We start from the raw sequence: 24345 nt of genomic DNA, 5'->3' as shown, positions 1-24345 counted from the left end.
GCTGCTGACAGTGATCTGCCAGAAAAATTCCATACACATAAAATCTGCATTTTTGCAGGGAACAGAGCTGTCAAGGGACATTCACATCCGACCTTCTTCAAGAGCCGTACAAAGGAATTCCCCTCTCTGTGGAATTGAAGCTGATCAATTGAGGTCAAAGATAGGTCATAGACAGAGTAGACCTGATGTAATGTTTGATGGCTGCAACTTGGCATACAACACAAAACATGCCACTGTACAAACCATTCATGTGGAAAACAAAGTTGTTCGTAAACTGAAATCACAACAAGTGACTAAAGTTTCAGCATGTTGGAAAAGATGACTCTCTGAAACCAGTTGTCTTCAGTGATGCTTCCCTAGGGAACCTTAGAGATGGAGGCACACAAGGTGGACATCTAATGGTGTTAATGGGTGAAGGGAGGATCAGAAGGGTTGTCCGAAGCACACTTCCTGGACAAACCCTTGCTCTTGCGGATGGAATTGACAATGCCAACTTTCTGGCAACTCTGTTCAGAGTTTACCACTGGTGAGAAAACGGCACATTCTACCTGTAGTTTGTGTCACTGACAACTACTCCTTAGTTGATGCTGTCAAGTCAACCAAGTCTGTCACAGAGAAAAGTCTTTGTCTTGAGATAAGCTGCATCAAGGAACTTATTCAAGCACAGAGAATCCAGCGGATTCTGTGGTCGGCCACAAAGGAACAGCTTGCTGACTTGTCTAACTTAAAAGGGAGCATCCGGTCTTGTGCTCCTAAAGGCACTCAGTAATGTAAAGTTAAAACTTTGTCACACAACCCATTTGTAAATGGGTAACTTAAATAATACTTGGGACATTTAATTATTTTGTTGATGTTTTATTTGTCTTTAAAGAAAAGTGGGAGATTGTTAAGTTCATGTTGTAAGTATCCCTATATTTCTGTTATTACGGTGCTATCAGTCTGTTATTAGTATGCCTGTGTGGTAGTCTCTCTGTGGATGGACCTGGCCTGAGTGCAATGGCAACTGTGTACTGTGGAAATACGGTGAATTAAATGTTGTTAAACTGGAACCTAGTCGTCGTGTCATTTCGAATTAACAGTAGCTACAGGTCGTCTGACAAATTCAATGGAAAGAAGTACCAGTAATGCAAGTCAGTCAGCTATTAACTGAGGGTGGTCTACTCACTCGAAGAGCGCGTCGTGTCCTCCGGAGCAGAAGAACTTCTGCAGCATGAGGTGGTAGGGGTACTTCCTCTCATCAAACAGCATGGGGGACGTGAAACCCACCGAGCAGATGAAGAATGTCAGCCTGGAGGGATAGAGAGAGAGCAGAGACATCATGACCATGAGACCACACATCTGATTCCTATCCAATCCTCTCAGGTCTATAGAAGAGCCTTGGGGGTTGTCTCATCATTCTCTATCCTTCTCCAGAAGTGTGCATTGGATTCATGTAAGCATTGGCTAAAGGAAGTTTCCACCACTGTTCGAACATAAGAGTGTGTGAAGGTGTACGTTTCGTGAGACGGTAGAGAATCAGGACACAACCAAGGTAGCCGTTATGAGTTACAGTAGAGTACCTGAAACGAGGGGTGGGGGTATAATAGTAGAGTACCTGAAACGAGGGGTGGGGGTATAATAGTAGAGTACCTGAAACGAGGGGTGGGGGTATAATAGTAGAGTACCTGAAACGAGGGGTGGGGGTATAATAGTAGAGTACCTGAAACGAGGGGGTGGGGTATAATAGTAGAGTACCTGAAACGAGGGGTGGGGGTATAATAGTAGAGTACCTGAAACGAGGGGTGGGGGTATAATAGTAGAGTACCTGAAACGAGGGGTGGGGGTATAATAGTAGAGTACCTGAAACGAGGGGTGGGGGTATAAAAGTAGAGTACCTGAAACGAGGGGTGGGGGTATAATAGTAGAGTACCTGAAACGAGGGGTGGGGGTGTAATAGTAGAGTACCTGAAACGAGGGGTGGGGGTATAATAGTAGAGTACCTGAAACGAGGGGTGGGGGTATAATAGTAGAGTACCTGAAACGAGGGGTGGGGGTGTAATAGTAGAGTACCTGAAACGAGGGGTGGGGGGTGTAATAGTAGAGTACCTGAAACGAGGGGTGGGGGTATAATAGTAGAGTACCTGAAACGAGGGGTGGGGGTATAATAGTAGAGTACCTGAAACGAGGGGTGGGGGTATAATAGTAGAGTACCTGAAACGAGGGGTGGGGGTATAATAGTAGAGTACCTGAAACGAGGGGTGGGGGTATAATAGTAGAGTACCTGAAACGAGGGGTGGGGGTATAATAGTAGAGTACCTGAAACGAGGGGTGGGGGTGTAATAGTAGAGTACCTGAAACGAGGGGTGGGGGTATAATAGTAGAGTACCTGAAACGAGGGGTGGGGGTATAATAGTAGAGTACCTGAAACGAGGGGTGGGGGGTATAATAGTAGAGTACCTGAAACGAGGGGTGGGGGGTGTAATAGTAGAGTACCTGAAACGAGGGGTGGGGGTATAATAGTAGAGTACCTGAAACGAGGGGTGGGGGTGTAATAGTAGAGTACCTGAAACGAGGGGTGGGGGTATAATAGTAGAGTACCTGAAACGAGGGGTGGGGGTATAATAGTAGAGTACCTGAAACGAGGGGTGGGGGTATAATAGTAGAGTACCTGAAACGAGGGGTGGGGGTATAATAGTAGAGTACCTGAAACGAGGGGTGGGGGTATAATAGTAGAGTACCTGAAACGAGGGGTGGGGGTGTAATAGTAGAGTACCTGAAACGAGGGGCGGGGGGTGTAATAGTAGAGTACCTGAAACGAGGGGTGGGGGTATAATAGTAGAGTACCTGAAACGAGGGGTGGGGGTATAATAGTAGAGTACCTGAAACGAGGGGTGGGGGTATAATAGTAGAGTACCTGAAACGAGGGGGTGGGGGTATAATAGTAGAGTACCTGAAACGAGGGGTGGGGGTATAATAGTAGAGTACCTGAAACGAGGGGGTGGGGGTATAATAGTAGAGTACCTGAAACGAGGGGTGGGGGTATAATAGTAGAGTACCTGAAACGAGGGGTGGGGGTATAATAGTAGAGTACCTGAAACGAGGGGTGGGGGTGTAGGGCGGGGGCTGCCAGCTAAGGCCCTTGGTGAGCAGCTTGGTGAGGGAGGAGGCGGTGGCCCGGGCGGCAGGGGTGGGGGCTGTGCCCGTGCTGGTGGCGTGGTGAGAGCGACGCTGGCGGACTGGAGAGCCCACACACAGCTTCACCAGCAGACCAAAAAGCTCGGCCAGAGCCCGGCCCAGACGAGACGACGCTGGAGTAGAGAGAGGGGAGAGTTACCACACCAGGATGAAAGAGACAGCCAGCATTCAAAAATATAGAATCAGCAGTCACAACGGAGGTGTTTCAACCTTCACCAGAGAGTTATAGACAGAGGAAACATACACCCTTTCTTCACTAACGCAGAGATTCTGACAGTACATTGCTGTATTTGATGGGACTACCATTTTACAAATAGACAATGGTGTGAAAAATAATAAAATAAAAAGATAACTCCTGGATGTTCTCACCGGAGAGCAGGGGTTTGATCTGCTTGATGCGTGTAGCCATGGCGGGGGTCAGTTTGGACTTGGTCTTGGGGTCAGAGATGCCGGCGGTGGGCTCGTCAGTCTCCATGGGGGCTAGCGTATCCCCGTCCAACCCTATCCCCTCCAGGAGACCCGTGGCAGAGGGGTCCACAGCAACAGCCTCAGACTCAGCTAGGGAGAGCGAGGGGGGGGCTAGTGTTTAGAGCTAGAGGTGGCTGTGCTGGAAGAGAAAGTTTGGCTAAAATATGCTTCTACATTCCTTTCTTGCTCAAACGATGCCCAACAAACTCCAACATTCCAAAGTTGACAGTTGTTTTTAGAATGTAAAAAGAAAAACAAACTGCCTAAAGCACACTGCCAAACATTGCCCAACAAATGTCCTATTGCTTTCATGAATTATCATTCTTAGCCATTTGATAATTTTATTTTTTGTTATTTTTCAGTAGTAGGGGGTCTCCGTTACCAGTTCTCCTGGATCCAGAGGCGGAAACAGTGGCTGTGGTGCTGCCAGACGGCTTCTCCTCCTTGGGAACCAGCTTCTGCATGTCAGCCTGGCCAAACTCACAGCCTGGGGGGAGACTGGGGGAGGAGAGGAGAGACACAGGAGAGAAAGAGTTACTGTGTTCTGTCGACTGAATGCATGCTGAGGAAGAGATACAGCCACACACACAGCAAGACGGAGGGGCAGAGAGAGAGAACAAGTGAGAACCCAAAGGCCAAAAGATAGAGGGCTAAAGAGAGCTAGAGCCAGGAGGAGAGAGAGAGCGTATCAGACAGGCTTATCAGAGGTAGCGTACCTGTTGGGTGTGCAGAGGGACAGCAGCACGGTGCTCTCCCAGACCAGAGAGCAGTAGAGCTGGCTCAGCTTGTTGAGAACACTCAGACCCAGCTGGGAGCCCCACTGGTTCACACTGATGGCCCTGATCTCACTCTGCACAACACACAGGGGAAGAGGGGACGGTTAATGCACACACCAATACTAAACCACTCACAGTCAAGCAACTCCTTCCCAACAATTACCTCAAACCACAGAGGTGGTGCGCCCTAAATCCACAGAGGTGGTGCTCTCTAAAATCCACAGACCGTGAGGCTGCAGTACCTCTACAGTTGGTTGATTATATGCTGTTGACATCTTTAAATTAATACAAACATCAAAACCTAATCTACAGCCTCTACTTTGTGGGCTACAGGTGTGGTGTGACATAATGAGAGGTCCTTGCTGATTGGTTTCCAGGTATCTTACCTGTCCTACCCTGCAGGTGTGCACGAACATCAGGATATAAGCGTGCGCGGCGGTGAGCGCGTGCAGCAGTGGCGTGGCGCGGGCCGACAGCGTGGCGTCGGTCACGTGACCGGCAGTGGCGAGTTCTCGGAGCAGCACGGAACCCCCGGGGACCTCGATGGGGCGGTGGAGCGGCTCGAGGGCCGACAGGATGCTGTCCAGCTGACACAGCCCCTCCTGGAGCACCTTGGGCTCATGGGACAGGGTCTGTGGACCACGGGACAACAAGCAACGCTTCAGTATCAATACAGCACAGTCACAGGGACCAGAGACTGAACTGTGTTACATTTAACAGGTCTCCCTGGAGTTTAGTCACAACACAGTCAGAACCTCAGGAATATAAGCCTACCATCACAATAGCACAGGTACTATATTCTAAAGAGTCATTAGTCCATTTTTCAGCTCTGCTTGAGATCAATCATTAACAAATTCCCTGAAATCATATCCCCACATCTCTTAGTCACACAAGTATGGACTTGCAGAGCCCGGCTACAGCCTGGCAGGCTTCCTATCCCCATATCATAACCACACACCTCCCATCCCAACCCCATATCCCCAGTGGCAGGTCTCACCAGTATGGACTTGCAGACCCCGGCTACAGCCTGGCAGGCAGCTGATGTGGGGAAGTCGATGGGCAGGTTGGGCAGACCGAGGATAGAGACCAGGGGCAGGAGACCCTTCTGGTTGACAAACTCCTGACAGTGGTCGTCTGTCGTGTTGTTACTCAGGATCGACTCCACAAACTTCATCTGGGAAGGAACACAACAGGGGAAGGTTAAGGGGTATGGTCACACACACATATTTAGCAGATGTTAGTGCGGGTGTAGAGAAATGCTTGTGTTCCTAGCTCCAACAGTGCAGTAGTCTCTAACAATTCACAACAATACACACAAATCTAAAAGTAAAATCATGGAATTAAGAAATATATAAATATTAGGACGAGCAATGTCGGAGTGGCATTGACTAGAATACAGTAGAATACAGTATATACATATGAAATGAGTAAAACAATATGTAAACATTATTAAAGTGACTAGTGTTCCATTATTAAAGTGACCAGTGATTCCATATCTCTATATACATTGAGCAGCAGCCTCTAAGGTGCAGGGTTGAGTAACCAGGTGGTAGCCGGCTAGTGACAGTGACTAAGCACGTCCCAAAAAGTGTTTGATTAGACGATAGTGCACACCGTTATATGCTCCCAGAAGTCATTATTTTGTACAAATGTTCAGATTAATTTTGAACACAAGAGAAACAATGTCATAATGTGATCTTGGAGAGACTAAAATTGTCTGTCATCACTTCATTGACAATTTTTGGTGAGTGTAGAGGGTCTTGATTTAAGTGTGCTTTATTGCAGGTGATAGTTTCATCACACTAAAATAACCAGAGAAGGTGCATCAACACACGTACCACATTCAGAATGTAATCCATCAGAGGAATTGGTATCCTCTCTTCAGTGCCAACAACCCTATAGGAAAAACGACAGAAACCCCATTATCCCAACTACCGATCACAAACATGTAACAAAATGTAAATACATAAATGATTTATGAATATAGAGAAAAATAATAATATCAGGAGCAATAAATCCTGAAATGATCAGGAAGAATCACATCTCTGATTTGGTATGTCATACAGTTCAACTGGCACTGACTGTCTGTTGCTCTCTGGCTCCCCCTGCTGCTGGGTGAAGGTATGGAGCGCCTCCTCTTCCTCCTCGTCTTCGCTGGAGGCCTCCTCGGCGGCGTGGGAGGAGCGGGCGGGAGGCGCGGTGACGGTGCCATCAGTCTTCTGGATAGAGGGCTTCTGACAGATGTACTCCGGGGCTCGGCCCAGGTTACATATCTCCTCCAGTAACTGGGAGAGGACAGTTTACCTTTTAGTCATTTAGCTGGCGCTCTTATCCACAACGACTTACAGTTAAGTGCGTTCATCTAAAGATAGCTCGGTGAGACAACCACATATCACAGTCATAGTAAGAAAAATGTTCCTCAATAAAATAGCCATCAGCAAAGTCAGTGCTGGCAAGATAAGACAAGTTTGAGTGTTAGTGTAAACAAGGCAAGGGTGTGTTAATTTACCATACCGTAAAAACCCCTCTAGGCATAAATAATGAGTTGTTCCTGTTACAGAAACAATAATGTTGTGCTAATTCACTAAGCAGTTTACAAGGTTAATCTATATGATTAGGGTCCTAGTTTTTTTGTGACCATGTGACCTGAACCAGTTGAACTCTGTCCCTAGTTAAAAGCCGCAATAAGAGTTCAGTTTTTCCTGGTCAAGTCACATGCTGAGTTACAACTAGAAGTCTAGACATGATCAATGGTAGGGATGGGCCTTTGAATGAGTGTTTGAGCACGCACTACAATCATTTTGAGTAATTGAGTAATCACATGTTAGCGTGAAATGGGGCTGAAGGCCAAAAAAGTTTGCAGTATGCTAAAGGTTTTTCCAAATTACTGGTGGTTCTGATACACAACTTTAACATAGTCACTGCACTTGACATACTCCAAAATAATAAACATCTTAGTTGGAAATTGTCAGTTCTTATACATTTAACCTGCTAAAATAGTTGTATTTGTAAATTGAGTACTTGTATTCGATTATTAGTAATCGAATACAAACCTGTACTGGAGTACTCACTCCCATCCCTGATCAATGGTGCTGATCATTTCAATTTTTTCCCTGATCATTTCAGTTTTTCCCTGATCAATGGTGCTGATCATAACAGTTTTTCCAGGCCTCCTGTACATGTCATTGTAAACCCACCTTGATAATGGCAGTAGTGGCGTCAGTCTTCAGAGTGGGTTGGTGTCTCATCAGTTCATCCACAGCACTGCCCAGGTTGGACGCTGTATCTCCTGTACACACACACACCAGCATGGTTACATACAGACATCTGAATCAACAGTGTATAGTGTCGCCATACTACACTGAATAAAAATATAAACGCAACATGTATAGTGTTGGTCCCATGTTTCATGAGCTGAAATAAAAGATCCCAGAAATTTTCCACATGCACAAAAAGCTTATTTCTGTCAAACGTTTGTCAAACATTTGTTTACATCCCTGTTAGTGAGCATTTCTCCTATGCCAAAATATTTAATCCACCTGACAGGTGTAGAATATCAAGAAGCTGATTAAACAGCATGATCATTACACAGGTGCACCTTGTGCTGGCAACAATAAAAAGCCACTAAAATGTGCAGTTTTGTCACAACACAATGCCAAAGATATCTCAAGTTTTGAGGAAGCGTGCAATTGGCATGCTGACAGTGGTCTAAGGCACTGCATCGCAGTGCTAGCTGTGCCACTAGAGAACCTGGTTCGAATCCAGGCTATGTTGTAGCCGGCCGCGACCGGGAGACCCATGGGACGGCGCACAATTGGACCAGCATCGTCCAGGGTAGGGGAGGGAATGGCCGGCAGGGATGTAGCTCAGTTGGTAGAGCATGGCGTTTGCAACACCAGGGTTGGGGGTTCGATTCCCACGGGGGGCCAGTATGAAAAAAAAAAAATTATGTATACACTCACTAACTGTAAGTCGCTCTGGATAAGAGTGTCTGCTAAATGACTAAAATGTAAGAATGTCCACCAGAGCTGTTGCCAGATAATTGTACTCCTGAGTGGCGCAGTGGTCTAAGGCACTGCATCGCAGTGCTAACTGTGCCACTAGAGATCCTGGTTCGAATCCAGGCTCTGTCGCAGCCGGCCGCGACCGGGAGACTCATGGGCGGCGCACAATTGGCCCAGCAACGTCCAGGGTAGGGGAGGGAATGGCCGGCAGGGATGTAGCTCAGTTGATAGAGCATGGTGTTTGCAACGCCAGGGTTGTGGGTTCGATTCCCACGGGGGGCCAGTATAAAAAAATATGTATTCACTAACTGTAAGTCGCTCTGGATAAGAGCGTCTGCTAAATGACAAAAATGTAAATATAATTGAATGTTCATTTCTCTACCATAAGCCGCCTCCAACATAATTTTTGAGAATTTGGCAGTACGTCCAACTGGCCTCACAACCGCAGACCACGTGTATGGCGTTGTGTGGGTGCAGTTTGCTGATGTCAACGTTGTGAGCAGAGTGCCGCATGGTGGCGGTGGGGTTATGGTACGGGCAGGCATAATGTATGTTGCGTTTATATTTTCGTTCAGTATACATTCCTATAAACACACACACCTACAGTACCAGTCAAAAGGTTGGACACAGCTACTCATTCCAGGGTTTTTCTTTATTTATACTATTATCTACATTGTAGAATAATAGTGAAGACATCAAAACTATGAAACAACACATATGGAATCATGTAGTAACCAAAAAAGTGTTAAACAAATAAAAATATGTTTTATTTTTCAAAGTAGCCACCCTTTGCCTTGACAGCTTTGCACACTCTTGGTATTCTCTCAACCAGCTTCATGAGGTAGTCACCTGGAATGCATTTCAATTAACAGGTGTGCCTTGTTAAAAGTGCATTTGTGGAGGGGGGGTCAGTCAATCCGGTTTCTTCAAGTGCAGTCGCAAAAACCATCAAGCGCTATGGTGAAACTGGCTCTCATGAGGACCGCTTCAGGAAAGGAAGACCCAGAGTTAACTCTGCTGCAGAGGATAAGTTCATTAGAGTTACCAGCCTCAGAAATTGCAGCCCAAATAAGTGCTTCACAGAGTTCAAGTAACAGACACATCCCAACATCAACTGTTCAGAGGAGACTGTGTGAATCAGGTCTTCATGGTCGAATTGCTGCAAAGAAACCACTACTAAAGGACACCAAGAAGAAAAGACTTGCTTGGGCCAAGAAACACGAGCAATGGACATTAGACCGGTGGAAATCTGTCCTTTGGCCTGGAGTCAAAAATGGTTCCAACCACTGTGTCTTTGCGAGACACAGAGTAGGTGAACGGATGATCTCTGCATGTGTAGTTCCCACCGTGAAGCATGGAGGAGGTGGTGTTATGGTGTGGGGGTGTATTGCTGGTGACACTGATTTATTTAGAATTCAAGGCACACTTAACCAGCATGGCTACCACAGCATTCTGCAACGATACGCCATCCCATCTGGTTTCGGCTTAGTGGTACAACCATTTGTTTTTCAACAGGACAATGACCCAACACACCTCCAGGCTGTGTAAGGGTTATTTGACCAAGAAGGAGAGTGATGGAGTGCTGTGTCAGATGACCTGGCCTCCACAATCACCCGACCTCAACCCAATTGAGATGATTTGGGATGAGTTGGACTGCAGAGTGAAGGAAAAGCAGCCAACAAGCGCCCAGCATATGTGGGAACTCCTTCAAGACTGTTGGAAAAGCATTCCAGGTGAAGCTGGTTGTGAGAATGCCAAGAGTGTGCAAAGCTGTCATCAAGGCAAAGGGTGGCTATTTGAAGAATCTCAAATATAAAATATATTTTGATTCGTTTAACACTTTTTGGTTACTACATGATTCCATATCCATTATTTCATAGTTTTGATGTCTTCACTATTATTCTACAATGTAGAAAATATTTAAAATAAAGAACAACCCTTGAATGAGTAGGTGTCCAAACTTTTGACTGGTACTGTATTTTTCAACAGAGTGAATAGTGTCCCAATATAGTAGCTTCCTTTAAGTTAACACACCTCTCACGCTCTCTCAAAGGTCTCTCTCGCTGTACTAGATTGCTATAACTAACACACACACCCCCAACTCACCCAGAGGGTCAGAGCTGCGGCGTCGTCTCATGGCAGGCAGGTAGTCAGGTGACAGCAACACCTTGAAGAGGCGCTCAAAGGGCTGGCATTGGACGAAGGAGTGCAGGCCTCGCGCGTTCAGGCACAAGGCACTGAACACGTTAGGGAGAGAACCAAGCACCTCCCGGGTGGCCGGGACCTGCAGAGAGAGAGACTGTGAGAGAGAGAAAAGGGAGAAAGAGAGAGAAAGGGGAGGAAGAGAGAGAGCGAGTGAGAGACAGAGTGGCGAGGGTAGGGAACAACTGGGAGGAAGGGGACTGGGAAGGGAGGAAAGGAGGGTAGGGAAGGAGAGAAAGAGGGTAGGGAAGGAGAGAAAGAGGGTAGGGGGAGGGAGGGTAAGAGGTTAGGGGGGATACGAAGTCAGGGGGAGGGAGGTAAGAGGTTAGGGGGGTACGAAGTTAGGGGGAAGGAAGGGTACGAGGTTAGGGGGTGGAAGGGTACGAGGTTAGGGGGTGGAAGGGTACGAGGTTAGGGGGTGGAAGGGTACTAGGTTAGGGTGGGAAGGGTACGAGGTTAGGGGGTGGAAGGGTACGAGGGTAGGGGGGTACGAGGGGTACGAGGGTAGGAGGAAGGAAGGGTACGAGGTTAGGTGGAAGGGAGGGTACGAGGAAGGGAGGGTACGAGGGTAGCGGGAAGGGAGAAGGGAGGGTACGAGGTTAGGGGGAAGGGAGGGTACGCACAGAGAACCAAAACGTAAAGGCAATCAGGAGTGGGGGGAAAAACAGGAGGAAAGAGTGAGGGAGGAAAGGAGGAGAGGAAGCGGTGAAACCAAGGAGGGAGAATGACTGTTTAATGCAACGCTGTGTGACGGAGAGGAGATGGAGGAGGAGGGGAGGAGGAGAGGAGATGGAGGAGGAGGGGAGGAGGAGAGGAGATGGAGGGGAGGGAAGGAGGAGAGGAGGGATGGATGGAGGGGAGGAGGAGGAGGGGAGAAGATATGGAGGAGGAGGAGAGGAGATGGAGGAGGAGGAGGAGAGGAGATGGAGGAGGAGGAGAGGAGATGGAGGAAGAGGGGAGGAGATGGAGGAGGAGGGGAGGAGAAAGCTAGGCAGTGTAGGCGCTATGTCCACTGGTTACACTGTTGTTTATGTATGACCCTGTTGAAAAAGACAATGTGACATTTAAATATGTCAAATGTGTAGGAGCGGAGAAGAGGGAGATGAGAGGGGGAGCAGTGAGAGGAGATGAGAGGGGGAGCAGTGAGAGGAGATGAGAGGGGGAGCAGTGAGAGGAGATGAGAGGGGGAGCAGTGAGAGGAGATGAGAGGGGGAGCAGTGAGAGGAGATGAGAGGGGGAGCAGTGAGAGGAGATGAGAGGGGAGATCCGCTGAGCGACCAAAGAGAGGGAGAGAAAAGATTGAGAGAAAGAGTGACCCCGCATTCAGACAACAGCGACAAAAACTTCCCTCGCACTTATCAAAGCAAACCTACATTGACGACCATGGAGTGGACGTTTCATATCCCGCTTTGTGTTGCTATCTCACAATGCTCTATTTTCTACGTTCCACTTTGCCCAGATTCGTCCAGCCAACCAGAAAAATGTTGGCGGGACAGTGATCGGTTTAGATTGGTTTAAATCCTTCCACATTTCAGAGGGGGAGAAAGGGGATTGGACGTTATACTAATGCTTTCACTTGCAGAAAAGTTTTTTTGCGACTAGTGCCTGAATGCGGGGTGAGCCGAGAGGGGAGGGAGTGCTGTGAGACTCACGTCTTTGATGAGCAGGGCATGCAGCATGACATCAGTCAGGCCGTTATCCTGCAGGGAGGAGAGCAGAGATGGCTCCTGGAACACAAACACTGTCACCACCTCCGTCGCTGTGGAAGAGGGAGAGAGAAAGAGAGAGGGGGGGGGGGGGACAAGAGACATTTTTACAATCAGAAAAAACTGAACATACTAATTATACTATTCCTTTCTGCCTCTTAACATCAACCTGGCATATGCTTTGATGGACTTTGCAGAATTGTCTCAATGATCAAGTGATATTACTAAACATACTGTATAATATAATGCATCTCATCGAAGATTTCTCTGAAGCATGTTGTGTGACCTGAGTACTCACCCAGCAGGAAGAGAGAAGGTCCATAGTACTCTGCATTACTGATGATGTGCTTGAGTGAGGTAGGCAAGGACCCGTCCATGACTGGAGAAGAGAGGCCATACAGAGAGACAAGGAGGTTAGTCCAGGGGGCATTCACACAATACATTTACATCATGGTTTTGTTGAAGCACCAGTACCTATTTTAAGCATTACAACCTTAACCCATCTGACCATATAGGGCCAGTTTCCCCCAGATAGCTTAAGTCTAGAGTATGTCCATTGGTCATGCTTTTTAGAGTCTGGTTATCATAGCTCACTCACCGTGACGGATGCCATCAGAGAAGGCAGGGTCCTGGATGGCTTTCTTCAAGAAGTTTAACATCGACTTCAAAAGAGCTGCTCTCTGGGGAATACACTGCACGCCTGGAGGGAGAGAACACATGGGAGATGGAACACATATGAGTGTGAGCGCCCGTGTGTGTGCTTGACTGAGCCTGTGATAGTCTAAGCTGAGGGTGTTTGTACCTGTGCGGGGCGTGCTGGCAGTGCTGCTCTGTGCTCGGTGGTCTGTCTCAGGTCTGGAGCCAGAGGACGTTGAGGGACCAGGGCTGCTCTCCATCCTCTCTTCTGACACTGTTAGGAAGACACAGTTTTAGCAACCACAACACACAGCCATAACAGTACAACGCCACACCGCTAACAGCCATAACAGTACAACACCACACCGCTAACAGCCATAACAGTACAACACCACACCGCTAACAGCCATAACAGTACAACACCACACCGCTAACAGCCATAACAGTACAACACCACACCGCTAACAGCCATAACAGTACAACACCACACCGCTAACAGCCATAACAGTACAACACCACACCGCTAACAGCCATAACAGTACAACGCCACACCGCTAACAGCCATAACAGTACAACGCCACACCGCTAACAGCCATAACAGTACAACGCCACACCGCTAACAGCCATAACAGTACAACACCACACCGCTAACAGCCATAACAGTACAACACCACACCGCTAACAGCCATAACAGTACAACGCCACACCGCTAACAGCCATAACAGTACAACACCACACCGCTAACAGCCATAACAGTACAACACCACACCGCTAACAGCCATAACAGTACAACGCCACACCGCTAACAGCCATAACAGTACAACGCCACACCGCTAACAGCCATAACAGTACAACGCCACACCGCTAACAGCCATAACGCCACACCGCTAACAGCCATAACGCCACACCGCTAACAGCCATAACGCCACACCGCTAACAGCCATAACGCCACAACACACAGCCATAACACCCGAGGGGCCAGGGTTCCAGTCTAGAAGCACGGTTTCGACTGGTCCTACAGTTTTGCTTCGGTACTGCATAGGGATGTACATCAGTCAATTTTTCTGTCGACTAACTGACCCTCATTAACATGCAACAATAACAAGCAAATCATCTTACAGTCAAAATGCTATAGCCTATCATTGAACACGCAACTCCAGTAATGAAGCAGCTAAAAAAATAATAATAATCAAACATTTGCCAAAACGCAATTCTGTTATTGGCATCAGGAAGTATTTTCTATGGATGGATTTTCACAAGGCTACTTTGAAACAAGGTAAGACATGCCTCATTATTTGAAGTAAAGCTTCCAGATAATTCCTGCCTCAAGCTCACATTGCAAAGTGGTGGGTGACGCGCTGATAAACTGCCTACCGTTGACTACAGTCGTGGTCAAAAGTTGAGAATGACACAAATATTGGTATTCACAAAGTTTGCTGCTTCAGTGTTTTTAGATATTTTTGTCAGATGTTACTATGGTATACTGAAGTATAATTACAAGCATTCCATAAGTGTCAAAGGTTTTATTGACAATTACATTAAGTTTATGCAAAGAGTCTATATTTGCAGTGTTGACCCTTCTTTTTCAAGACCTCTGCAATCCACCCTGGCATGCTGTCAATTAACTTCTGGGCCACATCCTGACTGATGGCAGCCCATTCTTGCATAATCAATGCTTGGAGTTTGTCAGAATTTGTGTGTTTTTGTTTGTCCACCCGCCTCTTGAGGATTAAGTTTCCTGGCCATGGACCCAAAATTTTGATGTTTTGTTCCCCGAGCCACTTAGTTATCACTTTTGCCTTATGGCAAGGTGCTCCATCATGCTGGAAAAGGCATTGTTCGTCACCAAACTGTTCTTGGATGGTTGGGAGAAGTTGCTCTCGGAGGATGTGTTGGTACCATTCTTTATTCATGGCTGTGTTCTTAGGCAAAATTGTGAGTGAGCCCACTGTTGGCATGACACAGGACTGATGGTAGCGCTCACCTTGTCTTCTCCTGACAAGGTGTTTTCCGGATGCCCCAAACAATCGGAAAGGGGATTCATCAGAGAAAATGACTTTACCCCAGTCCTCAGCAGTCCAATCCCTGTACCTTCTGCAGAATATCAGTCTGTCCCTGATGTTTTTCCTGGAGAGAAGTGGCTTCCTCGCTGCCCTTCTTGACACCAGGCCATCCTCCAAAAGTCTTCGCCTCACTGTGCGTGCAGATGCACTCACACCTGCCTGCTGCCATTCCTGAGCAAGCTCTGCACTGGTGGTGCCCCCGATCCCGCAGCTGAATCAACTTCAGGAGACGGTCCTGGCGCTTTCTGGACTTTCTTGGGCACCCTGAAGCCTTCTTCACAACAATTTAACCTCTCTCCTTGAAGTTCTTGATGATCCGATAAATGGTTGATTTAGGTGCAATCTTACTAGCAGCAACATCCTTGCCTGTGAAGCCCTTTCTGTGCAAAGCAATGATGACGGCCCGTGTTTCCTTGCAGGTAACCATGGTTAACAGAGGAAGAACAATGATTTCAAGCACCACCCTCCTTTTAAAGCTTCCAGTCTGTTATTCTAACTCAATCAGCATGACAGAGTGATCTCCAGCCTTGTCCTCGTCAACACTCTCACATGTGTTAATGAGAGAATCACTGACATGATGTCAGCTGGTCCTTTTGTGGCAGGGCTGAAATACAGTGGAACATTTTTGGGGGGATTAAGTTCATTTTCATGGCAAAGAGGGACTTTGCAATTAATTGCAATTCATCTGATCACTCTTCATAACATTCTGGAGTATATGCAAATTGCCATCATAAAAACTGAGGCAGCAGACTTTGTGAAAATTTATATTTGTGTCATTCTCAAAACTTTTGACCATGACTGTACTATCAGGTGATAGGATACTCCACTCCTCAAACTAGGCTCCCATGGCAAATGGGAGGGGCGCTTTAATTATGAGTTAAGATTGAGAAATATTTTTCCTTTTAAATTGTGGCCATCAAAGTTAAAGTGATTGCATTTAGAATTGTTATTTGTTGCACAATGACTGGCCTTACAAAAGCACGTTTCACTCCAGTGAGGAGCTACTCTGGCGCTGTCTGATAGGTGATAGGATATTCTGCTCCTCAAACTAGGCTCTGTATGCGTGATAAATAAGATGCGTGACGACTAACGATAATAAAAACACGCCAATTTAATTCCACTAAATTATGCAAATTAATCTATAGACCGATAAGCATGACTGGTCAAATGTATTTTTCGGCAGCTAACCAATTAACGGTTAACGTCCCTATATTTAATTGACGCCCGGCCCAGAAAGACCATTTCCATAGACGGCCACAGAGAAGTCAGATTGGAAAATTACTAATAAGACACGTCATCACCTTCGTGCACAAAACATACATTGAATTACTCAAATCATTGTAGCTGAGGTCTATTCCCCCCCTAATCACTGTTAAGATATTAACATTTTAGATTTATCCAATGTCTACCATGTTTTTGGATAACGTCATCGCTGCTTCCTGTGCACACAGTGCTAGTGCGCATGTGATGTTGGTCCATATAAACCAGATGCAAGCAGGATATAGACAGTTCATGAATTGGCGTTCTGTGAACGTGAGTATATTACCTTGAAAATAACAGTTGGACATCTTGGACGCAGTCTCCAGTTCTTATTATATTTCAGTTATAACACCACCACACCCAGCCACAACACCAGAGCCAGCAGCCACAACACCAGAGCCAGCAGCCACAACACCAGAGCCAGCAGCCACAACACCAGAGCCAGCAGCCACAACACCAGAGCCAGCAGCCACAACACCAGAGCCAGCAGCCACAACACCAGAGCCAGCAGCCACAACACCAGAGCCAGCAGCCACAACACCAGAGCCAGCAGCCACAACAGCCAACTCTGGATCTATATTATCACCCATAACAAAGGAAAGGAAAACGTGGAAAAATGGAGACCATTTAACTCTTTTCATTCTAGTTTTGGGAGCTCATTAGTTTGTTGGTAGCGACCATAACACTACAGCACGTAGCTAGCTAACTATTATAGAACCATCACTGGCCTCCTGTAGCTCAGTTGGTAGAGCATGGCGCTTGCAACGCCAGGGTTGTGGGTTCGTTTCCCACGGGGGGCCAGTATGAAAAATGTATGCACTCACTAACTGTAAGTCACTCTGGATAAGAGCGTCTGCTAAAATGACAAATGTAAAAAATGTAAATCACTGGACAGTAAGTCCACATACAGTTTAACCCTCAGCAAAAGTCAAATCAAATGGATCTATATTGACTGACCAAAACAAGGTATCTTTTTTAGACTAACACCTTAAACTAGTGCTATTATAACCATGTTGATCCCTTAATATGGTCTCTTCAACAAATGTAGGGCTATAGCCCGATGTACAGAACAGTTGATTGACAACAGAAAAGAAAAGGAGCCTACCGCTTTCTGACTGGCCGTCCGCGTCCGTGTCCATGTCCTCAGATTCCACGGTAGAGTTGAGTCTCTGGATCTTTGGCTTGATGACAAAAGGGCACTCTTTTCTCGACAGGTCCACCTCATGCTGCAGAGAGAGAGAGAGAGAGAGAGAGAGGGAGAAGGAGAGAAAGATGGATAGAGAGTGAAAGAGGGGGAGGGGGGGATAAAAAGAAAGAGGAGGAAGAGAGAGGAGGAGAGTGTACAGGAGTTTGGCACACGGTTGTTCAAGCCATGACTCCGAGCAAAATACAGAGCCCCTAGAGTGCTGCGTCAGATCCCAGGCAGTGAGGTGTGTCGTCACCCACTCAGGTTATTTATGCAACACATTTATTATTTCCCAGGTGGGTCACAAAGGCCCCCAAAGCAACTTCAAAGCCCTCTGGCACCAACATGTCAATTTAAACTAATATAAGCGTTTTTGGCTGGGGGCAAAAGAGATAGGCAGAGGAGCCTGCCCTTGTGTGTTAGGTGTGTACGTGCCTGTGTACAGGACCCTACCTCCAGCCTGCTGATGAAGATGGTAAGGCCGGTATGTGACTGGAAGGCTGCCATGTCCAGGTTGGTGATGAGGTCCACCACTCGGACCGCACGCGTGACAAACGTGATCTGGTCCTGCTCGTCCCCCAGGAACTTGATCACCTACAGAGGAAGTGAGGGAGAGGGAGCTGAGACTGGGTGCATCCAAACACCATAGACCAGATTCACAGACCAAGCCTATTCTTGTCTTAAAAAACAATGACCTACGGGCAACATAAGCAGGAAGGATATATTTAGGTCTGTTCAGCCTTTTTGCAGAGCGAGCGAGTATGCTGGACCGGACATACACAGACATCTTTGGGCGATCAACAGATCTTGAAAATATCAGACACCTGCGCAGCATATGTACATAGGGAAACCAGGCCAGCTCAGCAGAATAAAAAGGATACGAGTATGCTTGGTGAGTAGACGCCAGGTGAGCGAGTGTTTCTTTACCTTGAGCAGGGCTTCCATCATCCCACAGGACACCAGGGCCTCCCCCCCAGCGTCGTAGCTGGCCAGGTGGTAGAGGAAGGAGAACAAAGCAGTGGCAAACTGGTGCGGGTACGGCTCCATCAGAGGGTCTGAGGAGACAAACACACCCACCGCAGGAGGTTAGAGGCACAGTCAGGGATATTGATCTCTGTTCAACGGTCACTTCAATCAATTATTTTTGATGCAGTTGCCCATTTGTTAAGGCAGCCCTGCTTCCTAGAGCTGGGTCCATCAGCCGCCACTGGATTTTACTCAGTCACACAGACAGGCATAGTGACGGGAAACTGAAATACCCATAGACTCTAGAAGAATAGATCTTAGAGTTTCTTTTCAGAGCTTAGTACAACAGTCATATCCGACCATAACCCCAGATCTCACGTTGTGTTACTCCATTGTTTGTACCTATCAAACTAAGTCGCTCTGGATAAGAGTGTCTGCTAAATGACTAAAATGTAAATGTTTGTCTTCTCATTGGACTGGCATCAAAACCAGTCCAAGTACAAATCGACCAATGATCCTCTTCCACTGACAGACAACTCACCGATCATGGCCTGTATGCAGTTGCGCACCAGTACAGGTAGGAAGCCGTGGTAGGAGGCTGTGCCGGTGCAGTCGATGATGTTGGACAGCTTGGGTGTCCTCTCCAGGTGCACTATGGATGTTAAGGTACGTAATGACGCTGCCTTTATGTCCTGAGGAAAGAGACAGGGTTTTCATGAAACTACAGAGCTGCATAGAGGCCTACATATAGGCCTAAAGGTCTGTTTTCATGGACTTTTCAGGATATCATTTTTTTCCAGGACTGTGGGAACACTTTAGGGACATATACAATGCCAAGACAATCATGATTGTATTGTCATGCAATTCCAAAACATTGGACAAAATCTGACCACATTGCAGTGATCGCTGTCTTGTATTAGTTACATTAACTACAATCCAGTGACATCTGATACTGGTCTATAATATGACATGATTGCAGTCACAATATTGGCTCCAATTTCACACCTGCTATTGGTATGTGACACAGACCCACCAATCCATTAGGGGCAGCAGGATAGACCGAGGGGAAAGGAGAGAGGGGTAAACTTAATTTCTTACCACTAGCTGTTTGTCTGTAATCTGTAGCACATCCACCAGCTCTTCTATCAAGCCGTTGTAGAGAATACTGTTGGCCGACTCCTGGAGTGCATTGGAGTACACTGTGGAGGGAGAGAACGCCACAATACAATTAGCTACCACGCAAACTCATGAAATGGATGAAATTAATTAACTGTATTGATCCCCAGAGGGAAAATTGAATTTGATGCGTCAGACATAGACAATACGGAAACACAGGTAAACATCAGAACACAGAGACATAAGCACTGACGGCCGACTGAACATTGGTTGAAGGAAACCACCATATCATTGGAGGCGGTAAATGACGGTTTGAGAGTCTGGAAAAGTTCTATATAAATCCAATCAATTATAACCTCTTTTGAACTATATCGAGGCAGCACACACACACTACACTCCCTCTTACCCAGTATGGAGATGGCGTGTAGCCTGGCCTGTACAGCCTGTAGTCTCTTCTTGTGGTTGGAGAAGCCATGGGCCAGTCGGATGTGTGTGAACAGCAGGGTCTGCTTGTCTTTAGGGATGTTGTACATCACCGTCAGAGACTCCATGATCTCACTGGGACTCTCAGAGATCTGGAAAGACAACAGGGAAGAATGTGAGCAGGACAAGATAGAACATCAGGAAAATGATTTAATATGAATGTGGGATCAACGTCAGAAAAGCAACTTAATCCTAAACGAATTAAAGGGGAAATTGACTATTTTTCACAGTCTTCGGTTAAATTAATTAAATGCTCGGAGAAAATAGACAACATTTGTCCCTTACCTTGTCGAGCTGTTCGATGTGAATGTAGTGTAATGTGTTACTGCTGTTCTGTTGGGCGGAGAGAAAGTTCACAAATGGTCAATAAATCCACTCATAACAAGACATTACTTACTAAAGACCAGGGACATGCATTAGTTGCACACTAATATTTGCTTTCTGGTACAGTACAAGAAAATGTGTCAGTCTTTACCTTCCTCTCCACTTTGACCTCAGGGCCAGGTTCAGCGTAGAATTCAAAGTGCAGTGTGGTGGCACTGGGAGGGTACTTCTGCTCAGGTCACCATTACAGGGATGGGGGAGGGAGGCCAAGAGAAAGGAGATGTGGAAGGAGAGGGGAGGGAGGCCAAGAGAAAGGAGATGTGGAAGGAGAGGGAGGCCAAGAGAAAGGAGATGTGGAAGGAGAGGGAGGCCAAGAGAAGAGATGTGGAAGGAGAGGGAGGGAGGCCAAGAGAAGAGATGTGGAAGGAGAGGGAGGGAGGCCAAGAGAAGAGATGTGGAAGGAGAGGGAGGCCAAAAGAAGAGATGTGGAAGGAGAGGGAGGCCACCAAAGAGGGGGCAGGGAGAGAGACAGGGGGATAGGGAGGGGTGAGTGATGCAAACAGAGGAGAGGATAGGTGAGTCGGGGGGGTTGATGAAAACAAACATCATTAGTATCATTTGACAGTCATAATGGGAAAAGTAATCATTACAAAGCAAATGAGCCAATTGTCTGGAGACCGCTAGCCTTTATAGATTGTGACAAAGATAAAGGTTCAGCCTCACCGTCATAGGCAGGTCCCTGCAGCACTCGGCCAGACCGAAGCCATTCTCCTTCCCTCCCCAACTCTACAGGGATAACAAAATCACACAGACTCAGAACAGCTCCTAAAACCTATTCATATACAGTGGGGGAAAAAAGTATTTAGTCAGCCACCAATTGTGCAAGTTCTCCCACTTAAAAAGATGAGGCCTGTAATTTTCATCATAGGTACACGTCAACTATGACAGACAAAATGAGAAAAAAAATACAGAGAATCACATTGTAGGATTTTTAATGAATTTATTTGCAAATTATGGTGGAAAATAAGTATTTGGTCAATAACAAAAGTTTCTCAATACTTTGTTATATACCCTTTGTTGGCAATGACACAGGTCAAACGTTTTCTGTAAGTCTTCACAAGGTTTTCACACACTGTTGCTGGTATTTTGGCCCATTCCTCCATGCAGATCTCCTCTAGAGCAGTGATGTTTTGGGGCTGTCGCTGGGCAACACGGACTTTCAACTCCCTCCAAAGATTTTCTATGGGGTTGAGATCTGGAGACTGGCTAGGCCACTCCAGGACCTTGAAATGCTTCTTACGAAGCCACTCCTTCGTTGCCCGGGCGGTGTGTTTGGGATCATTGTCATGCTGAAAGACCCAGCCACGTTTCATCTTCAATGCCCTTGCTGATGGAAGGAGGTTTTCACTCAAAATCTCACGATACATGGCCCCATTGATTATTTCCTTTACACGGATCAGTCGTCCTGGTCCCTTTGCAGAAAAAACAGCCCCAAAGCATGATGTTTCCACCCCCATGCTTCACAGTAGGTATGGTGTTCTTTGGATGCAACTCAGCATTCTTTGTCCTCCAAACACGACGAGTTGAGTTTTTACCAAAAAGTTCTATTTTGGTTTCATCTGACCATATGACATTCTCCCAATCCTCTTCTGGATCATCCAAATGCACTCTAGCAAACTTCAGACGGGCCTGGACATGTACTGGCTTAAGCAGGGGGACACGTCTGGCACTGCAGGATTTGAGTCCCTGGCGGCGTAGTGTGTTACTGATGGTAGGCTTTGTTACTTTGGTCCCAGCTCTCTGTAGGTCATTCACTAGGTCCCCCTGTGTGGTTCTGGGATTTTTGCTCACCGTTCTTGTGATCATTTTGACCCCACGGGGTGAGATCTTGCGTGGAGCCCCAAATCGAGATTATCAGTGGTCTTGTATGTCTTCCATTTCCTAATAATTGCTCCCACAGTTGATTTCTTCAAACCAAGCTGCTTACCTATTGCAGATTCAGTCTTCCCAGCCTGGTGCAGGTCTACAGTTTTGTTTCTGGTGTCCTTTGACAGCTCTTTGGTCTTGGCCATAGTGGAGTTTGGAGTGTGACTGTTTGAGGTTGTGGACAGGTGTCTTTTATACTGATAACAAGTTCAAACAGGTGCCATTAATACAGGTAACGAGTGGAGGACAGAGGAGCCTCTTAAAGAAGAAGTTGTTACAGGTCTGTGAGAGCCAGAGATCTTGCTTGTTTGTAGGTGACCAAATACTTATTTTCCACCATAATTTGCAAATAAATTCATTTAAAATCCTACAATGTGATTTTCTGGATTTCTTTTTCTCAATTTGTCTGTCATAGTTGACGTGTACCTATGATGAAAATGACAGGCCTCTCTCATCTTTTTAAGTGGGAGAACTTGGACCATTGGTGGCTGACTAAATACTTTTTTCCCCCACTGTAACTTCATTACCTAGGCTAAATATCAAGGCACATACATTAACAGACAATACCTTTTACTCTACTGCTCTATACGGTTGGCCAGTTAGTTTTGAAATACAACACCAAGTGCTAACAACAAATTAAGCTGTGGCTTACATGTTGAAAACCAGTAAGACTGAAAGCCAAAAACAAATGGCTCTGTCACTCATAATCAAAGTTTAGTCGGCTTAACATGGACATGCATAAACAAGCAATCAACAAGCATGTCTTTATCAGGATATCTGATAACATGTTCTTCTTCTGCCACCTGTACGGTACCTCAGCCAGATGTTGTAGGCGTGCCAGTAGAGGGGTCCTCTTGTCGGAGCCCAGTCTGGTGATGTAGTTGGAGCGTTTACTGAACACGTACAGGAGGTTCAGCACAGACAGAACCACCTGCATGTCACACGACGCTAACAAGGTGGTCAAGTGCTGTGAGGAGAGAAAGTGAGAGACTGATTGGCTCATTCCACCTAGGTTTGTGACAGGTGCATCACCCAGAGAGAAGGAGACAGTTTATTAATTTAACCTTTACACAATGTGTCTCCTAGATAATTTTTTTCCAAAGGCCCCCAAAGCAACACCTAGGCCCTCTGGCATAAAAACTGTCAATTTAAACCAAGATGTCAAACTATTTTAGGCAGGGGGGTCCCAACAGAGCTAGGCAGGGAGGCCCGCTTCACCCACACAATGGGAGAGGAAACTGCGTCATTGTGAACAAATGAGTCATTGTGAACAAATGGGTTGTGTCAGAAGGGAGAAAATGTTTAAGGGAACCTGAACTTGTCTGATAAGAAGTGGTCCACAGTTGAATATTCAGTATGCCCTACTGAACATGACCCTGGTCATTGTGTTAACTGGAGAGTGGTCCTACTGTCCCTGGTCATTGTGTTAACTGGAGAGTGGTCCTACTGTCCCTGGTCATTGTGTTAACTGGAGAGTGGTCCTACTGTCCCTGGTCATTGTGTTAACTGGAGAGTGGTCCTACTGTCCCAGGTCATTGTGTTAACTGGAGAGTGGTCCTACTGTCCCTGGTCATTGTGTTAACTGGAGAGTGGTCCTACTGTCCCTGGTCATTGTGTTAACTGGAGAGTGGTCCTACTGTCCCAGGTCATTGTGTTAACTGGAGAGCGGTCCTACTGTCCCAGGTCATTGTGTTAACTGGAGAGTGGTCCTACTGTCCCTGGTCATTGTGTTAACTGGAGAGTGGTCCTACTGTCCCTGGTCATTGTGTTAACTGAAGAGTGGTCCTACTCCTACCTCTATAGAGCTGTAGAGGTGCCTGGAGAAGCTGTACTCGATGAGCAGGGCGGTAAAGTTGAGCACGGCTAGCAGCAGGGCTTTGAGCTGCCCGTTGTCCGGCCGGTCACACACCAGCAGCCAGGACATGTTCTCCACAGTCTGGCCCGCGTCACACAGGATCCCATCGAAGCGGTCCAGCAGGTCCACCCAGTGGTACAGCTCACACTGGAGAGGAGAGGGGCAGGTGAGGACTCTAGAAATCACTTAAGATACAGGTA

The 24345-nt window shown here is 46.7% G+C and overlaps 1 protein-coding gene across 1 annotated transcript in view; it reads right to left on the bottom strand.

Moving 5' to 3' along the window:
• The window catches only part of LOC121537875 (E3 ubiquitin-protein ligase HUWE1), a 95700-nt gene that overhangs the window by 58715 nt on the left and 12640 nt on the right, over nucleotides 1-24345 (bottom strand). Inside the window, 26 exon segments of the mRNA XM_045207348.1 lie at nucleotides 1166-1288; nucleotides 3071-3287; nucleotides 3544-3732; nucleotides 4025-4140; nucleotides 4359-4492; nucleotides 4805-5050; nucleotides 5416-5592; nucleotides 6257-6314; nucleotides 6501-6703; nucleotides 7616-7707; nucleotides 10529-10706; nucleotides 12277-12383; nucleotides 12629-12709; nucleotides 12929-13030; nucleotides 13133-13240; nucleotides 17395-17515; nucleotides 17929-18069; nucleotides 18403-18530; nucleotides 18983-19133; nucleotides 19540-19640; nucleotides 19964-20132; nucleotides 20326-20373; nucleotides 20516-20593; nucleotides 21088-21150; nucleotides 23105-23257; nucleotides 24086-24292. Of these exon segments, the coding sequence (XP_045063283.1) occupies nucleotides 1166-1288; nucleotides 3071-3287; nucleotides 3544-3732; nucleotides 4025-4140; nucleotides 4359-4492; nucleotides 4805-5050; nucleotides 5416-5592; nucleotides 6257-6314; nucleotides 6501-6703; nucleotides 7616-7707; nucleotides 10529-10706; nucleotides 12277-12383; nucleotides 12629-12709; nucleotides 12929-13030; nucleotides 13133-13240; nucleotides 17395-17515; nucleotides 17929-18069; nucleotides 18403-18530; nucleotides 18983-19133; nucleotides 19540-19640; nucleotides 19964-20132; nucleotides 20326-20373; nucleotides 20516-20593; nucleotides 21088-21150; nucleotides 23105-23257; nucleotides 24086-24292 (3491 nt within the window).

The sequence above is a fragment of the Coregonus clupeaformis genome, chromosome 24, assembly GCF_020615455.1.
Source record: "Coregonus clupeaformis isolate EN_2021a chromosome 24, ASM2061545v1, whole genome shotgun sequence".
Lineage (NCBI taxonomy): Eukaryota > Metazoa > Chordata > Actinopteri > Salmoniformes > Salmonidae > Coregonus > Coregonus clupeaformis.
Note: the sequence above shows the minus strand (reverse complement) of the source record. Positions and strands in the feature narration are given on the sequence as shown.